Here is a 6,103-nt window from a genome sequence, read left to right as displayed (position 1 = left end):
AAATCACCTCCTTTAACCTCCTTGTTCATAAGAAGAAGTTACTAGCTGGGTTTACACACGCGTTTTCGAGTCGACGCGCACTCCACTCCACGGGAGTACGACTGATAGGAGCGATCTGTTCCTCACGGGGTCGCCAAGTCACTTGGAACGGTCAAGCTGCGTGGCGGGGGCCGGGTGACGAAAGTAGTTCTGCCTCGCTTTGAAATTGAATGATGCCCAACTTGCACAACAAGGTGCCTAGAACTTGTCTGTCTGTATCTAACAACTACAACAGGGATGCTACAACTACACAGGGATGCTAGCTAGTGTTACCAAAATGAAAACAGATTTGCAGTGGATGCCACTTGAAGACAGAAGGAAAATGTCCAGACTTTCCATGATGTACAAAATGACCAATAAACTGGTGGACGTACCAACTGATAAGTATCTAATACCAGCTCACAAAAGAACAAGAAACAGTCATGCCTTCAAATACCAGAGTTACCAACCTAGGATTGATGTGTTCAAAAATTTGTACTTTTCCAGAACTATCGTAGAGTGGAATTTGTTATCACCGGTTATACTAGCTTTTTAAAAGGACTTGTTTAAGGGCAAGGAAGCTGTGTAAAAGTTTGAATTGGAAAGTTGTTTTTTAATCCATTTTTAACAGATAACGAAATGTTAGATATGGCATGAAAAGTAACAAAAAAATTCAGATTTATTCATTTATAAAACAACCACCGATTTATACGCTAGGACTTTCCAATTCAAACTTTTACACAACTTCCTTACCCAAAAAAGGAGTATTTGCTTGGAAAATACTTGATAACAAACTATGCTTATACTGTAATAGTGAGACTAGTACTCATCTTTTTGGAGATTGTTCTGAGCTAGCAAAATTCTGTAAAGATACTGAATGCTGGATTAGCCAACAAGTTAACTTCCCAGTTACAATGTTGTATTTGTAATACCATGGGAAAATGCCCTTCAATTGTAAATATACTTATACTAACGTTACTTACATCATAATACTTACAAAAATGCATGAATTTCAAAGTAGGTTAAAAAACACTTTGAAAAATGTGGAGGCTAGCAACACTGCAGCACGATGTTGTAAATTAGGAAAACTCGTTTGAAAACTGTTCTGGAATTTTATTTAGGTACAAAACCGTTTTTTTTTTGGTTGGACCGGTCCACAGTGGGGCCGCGTAGCACAGTGGTAGTGTATTCGGCCCGTGACCGAGAGGTCGCCGGTTCGAATCCGCCTGCCGTGTTGCCGGTCTTGTGCCCTTGGGAAAGGCACTTTACACGACTTTCCTCACTTTACTCAAGTGAAAAATGAGTCGTCCCTCGGATAGGACGTTAAATGGAGGACCCGTGTATGGGGAGAGCCATACCCCATGCACGTTAAAGATCCCCCACACGTGCGATGGTGCGGTGTGCGTTGGTGCAAATCCTTCTGTCGGGAGTTGGTGATTCACTTCAAATCACCCGGATGGAGGCCTGGCGAACCTCTGTCTCGTATCAGCCACATGGTGATCTACATCATTCACCCGGACGGGTGTGTCACCCGTAAGGGGCGGTATAACCCGTCGTGTGCAAACATGTGCGAACATGTTCAGGGTTAGCCCTTGACAATAGCCTACGGCTAGTTGGGCAGCCCTGGCTGTTTGTAAACAGCTGAACAAATAAATAAATAAATAAATAAATAAATAAACCGGTCCAGAAAAACCGGACCTGAAACAATTCAGTCGATACCTCTGGTATCATACAAATGTCCCATCTGAGAAGGCGTCCCTAGGTACACAGTTGAGTCGTAGGAAATTGGAGAATGATAGTGTCTTTACTTAGGCCAATGTTGCAACATAGATAAACATCCGGATTCGAACTTAGGACATTAGAACAAAGAAATATACATGTAGTTAGTTCAAAGGAAACAGAATGTTCTGGAAATCCAACACATAACCTTAGATACAATTTAAAATGCCCTGGTACATGGGGTTCAGCATTCCTCGGCGGCTTAACTCATTGAACAACTTTCGTAACGCAGACGCACTTATATGATTAGCCAGTGTAGCGCACATACATGGACAGACTTCACGTGGTCGTACGCACAAGGAACCAAATGTCAGGCTCATTGCAGACATAGTTGTGTGTACGTGTAACTACATAGTTTTATGTATGTATACCTATATATTTTTTCATCTATATCTTTGATACATTTGATACCATCCTCGGGAAGAAGGCGACGCCTGTAGCTCCTGATCTTCACACTTGCAGGGTGTACTTCTCGCTCTCCCAGTTTATCAAGCTTGGTTTTAAACTCATTCACAGACTTGGCGTCTACAACCTCCTGTGGCAGGGAGTTCCATTCGTTAACCACCGTGACGCTAAAGGACTGATATCTATCTATCTATATGTGCTCTACCAAGGAGTTTGACAGACTTTGCATTTTAAGGTGCAGATACAAGAGCGTGACTGTACAAGTAACGTTACATCTATATGCAGTCCGTATTGACATGTTCATTATACCCCCACAATACGCACCTCATACGCATCTCAATCGTTTTATGTCAGTTTAGGGCATACGCACAGTACGGCATAGTATGAGTACTTCTACTTCTACTTTGATAAAAAGATGTCCGTCGGGGTCGAGTACCAGTATTTTATGTGACAAGGATTGTCTATTAACAAGTCTGGCAAGACTACTTGCTATTTGGTGTAGTTAACAAAGACTTGTACTTTGAACAAATAAATTTAGTCTTAATTTTCACATTCTATATTGACACTAAGCTTTTCGTCTAGCCCTTGGCTCAGGTGGCGACATTTTAACATGTAGTAGAATTCGAACTCCTTATTGATCATAATGTCTTTCACATTCTACTTTACATTAAGCTCTTAATCTTGCCCTTGGATCAGGTGGTGACATTTCCGAACTCCTAATGGACCGTATATATAGACATGCTTTCAAAATCACCTTGCAAGCTAGAAACTGTTGCACTGGGTTTCAGCTACTTTGTTTACATAACTATTGACAATTTAAATTGAGTTTTATCAATAAACAATAAGCATAGAAGTGCCTTTTGAGTACGATTTATATCGAATCATCTCCTGTTTCAAAATCACATAGATCGTTTTCACAAACCACCACGTCCTGGATCAAACTACCTTTAAATTGCAGAAAATACAAATAATAACTGCTGAACTTATGAGATAAAATTCATATTTATTATCATTTCAAGACTTAAGCTCTTAAAACCAAAGACACCGTAATGTATCTAGTCTACAATCTTTGCATAGTGAACAGTGTTGACTATACCAAGCATTGAAGGACATAACAACAGCCTCCCTGTTTTAATAATTCTATTCTGGATTTTTTGAGGCAGTTGTTTTATGTATGCTTTTGCTTACAAGGTTACCACCTCTGTTGCTGACTTAAGTTGTCTTGGCTACTCTGGAAGTATTGTAAGTCATGTCATCATGTCATTTACCAACACAGATGAACTTTCATGCTAAGATTTTTGGTAGTATTCAGAACGACAGTGTTGACTCAAGGAGCGCCCTATACTCTTGAAGGAAGGTCGACTCCTCTTCCAAGGTCAAGTCCAAGTAGTCTTCCTCGTGGTCTGCCAGATCTGAGGCAAGTTCCTCGTACGCTTCCCTCTCCCTTCGGAGCTCCTCCGGAGATTTAGCTGGGGAGGCATCTGGAGTAAGGTGGAGGACATAAGAAATGTTGATGACAATCTGAGAAACATTAGCCTGATTCAGGGTTGTAGAACTTCAATTATCAAAGTCAAATTTGTGGGCACTTTTCTACATAATAAGATGAAGCAACTACCAACATTCAAGGAGTAAAAATTTGATGCCGCAGTGTTACGAGGACGCCACGAAGTCAGGGTGCTTCACTGTCGCTTTTTGGGTCAGCCACGTTTGAATTTTCTGAACACTCTCAAACTTCTCCCGACCTACCCCAACCCATATCAGTGTTCTAACCAGCCTGAATTTTTTTCCGTCACCTAGATTTTGAATGGAAATCCTGTCAAAGGTGCGACCTAGGTAGAGGGGGGGGGGGGGCATGGGATGGGGATATGTTCCCTGGGAAAATTGTGAAATCTAGACTCTCTGAAAATGCTATTTCCTTTATTATGAGGGGCAAATTTTGCTGGTAGACTCAGCTTGGTTCAACATGAAGTTAGTTTGGCCTAACAACAATGCAGTACCTGATGATGATGATGATGAAGATGGAGTGGCAGAAGAGGAGGATGTGGAAGAGCTGGATGATGTTGAGGCACTGCCATTTGCAGGAGAGCCCTCTGGCAGAATGCCTCCGCTCTGCAGCAGCATGTCGATGGCCCTCTGTGCCATCCCCTGGCAAGACTGCAGCGCCCGTCTGGACATCTCAGGGTCAAACCCAAGCGACACCAACTGAGGAGATAAAGATAACAATTAAAGTTACGTTAAAGTTAAACCCTTACCGCACCTAAAGGCGCATAGGGAGGTGCCTATCTCTGTTTCCTTAGCCCTGGGCCACACAACGCAATCACTACAGCAGGGGGCTAGTCCACTGGTAGTGGTGACTGTGTTCAACTTCCATACTCTTTCCCGAATGCTGAGTGCTAAGCAGAGAAAGCAGCATGTACCATTTTTTAAGTCTTTGGTGTGACTCGGCCGGGGATCGAACTCACGACCTACCTAGATAACAATAATAATACTAAAAATATCGGGAGTATTTGCAGCCAGTAGGTACCCAATATGTTGAGTAATGAGGCTGATTAACATGGTCTAGGCTCCTCCTAAGTCCTTGAGCATGGGACCCCCATTTTATGTCGCTCCTGAAAGACAATTTTGTGGACTTTTTTGGTCCGGCTACAGCCGGTCATCCTTGGGTAGTCTCCCATTCAAGAACTGTCCGGACTTTGTGTTGCTTCACTTCCGAGATATAAAAGGCAGCAACTAAAGGCAGGGCGTTTGGCCTAGAACTAATCCGTTGATACTCTGCCGACCCTGTAATGTGTGATGTCAGCAATGGATTGAATCGAAAAGGATCAGAGGACTGACTGAAAGCTTGTTGGTGAGTGCTATATATATTGCGTGTGGCAAGTAACGTGTTAAACTTTAAAACCTTCCTTTAAAAGTTACAGTTTAACTCTGATGAAAAAGTTGCGCTGTTTAATTACCTGAGCCAACATTTCATCAGTGATAGACACAGGGCCGGGGTCAGGGTCAGGCAAGGTCAGGAGCTCGGGGCGATCCTGTAGAACCTTTGGAGAAGGAGACATGAGTTTTTGTTGCATCATTTGTAAAACATCACAAATATGCAACCAGAAACTAAATAAAGGTAACATTTGCAACCAAAAATAAAATGGTAAACCTTCACAATGTTCTAGCGTAAGAAACTACTGCTCTGCTTATTCTTACTTAAATTAAACATGTTCATTGTGTGTGATGAGCAAGTGAAAGAATTGAGCCAATGGTCTCGGGCAAGATGGAAAGGTCCTGAATGGTAGTCTGTATCAGCCCAGTGCTCAGCACCTGTATTGTAGTTTTTAGGAGTTTTTATATCCTAGTTGTGAATTGATCAACTAGATCTCTTTTGCATATCAACCGGATGGTTGTCTGAAACTTCTGACCATTTCTAAAATCATATCCAGTTGAATATATTGAGCAACTGCTTTTTGGTGTATCTTATTACCTGGATGTCTAACCTTCATCAACTCACCTGTGTTTTTTTTGTTAAAGCTTTATTGAAAAATGATAATAATTATACATATTGTGACATTTACATGTCTCTCTTCATGACTACATCTCCGACTACAGCAGCTACATGGCTATAAAACGTCCCCATTGGCCGTCTTCCCGAGCTTCTTCGCTAATTTCTTTTGTCTTCTCTCCTCCTGCTCTTTTTTCTTGATTTCTCTTCTTTCCTAGAACCGGAAAGAGGAAATAAAATACATTTAATGATATGTACATGCACACGAACATAGGCACACACACATAGATGCAAACACATACATTACAAACACACACAGTTCGGGACACACACAAACACACTAAGCTCTCTCTCACACACACACACACACACACACACACACACACACACACACACACACACACACAAACTTAA

The 6,103-nt window shown here is 41.7% G+C and overlaps 1 protein-coding gene across 1 annotated transcript in view; it reads right to left on the bottom strand.

Moving 5' to 3' along the window:
• Positions 1-3,185: 3,185 nt before the first annotated feature.
• Positions 3,186-6,103, bottom strand: part of LOC118406065 (NEDD8 ultimate buster 1-like) — a 27,432-nt gene continuing 24,514 nt past the window's right edge. The window contains exons 11-14 of the mRNA XM_035805923.1: positions 5,817-5,903; positions 5,157-5,240; positions 4,200-4,404; positions 3,186-3,683 (exon numbers count right to left, since the gene is read on the bottom strand). Coding sequence (XP_035661816.1) covers positions 3,511-3,683; positions 4,200-4,404; positions 5,157-5,240; positions 5,817-5,903 — 549 coding nt within the window. The 3' untranslated portion in view covers positions 3,186-3,510. The remainder of the gene's footprint in view (positions 3,684-4,199; positions 4,405-5,156; positions 5,241-5,816; positions 5,904-6,103) is intronic.

The sequence above is a fragment of the Branchiostoma floridae genome, chromosome 18 (assembly GCF_000003815.2).
Source record: "Branchiostoma floridae strain S238N-H82 chromosome 18, Bfl_VNyyK, whole genome shotgun sequence".
NCBI lineage: Eukaryota > Metazoa > Chordata > Leptocardii > Amphioxiformes > Branchiostomatidae > Branchiostoma > Branchiostoma floridae.
The sequence above is the reverse complement of the archived record's forward strand: the minus strand, read 5'-3'. Positions and strand labels throughout refer to the sequence as shown.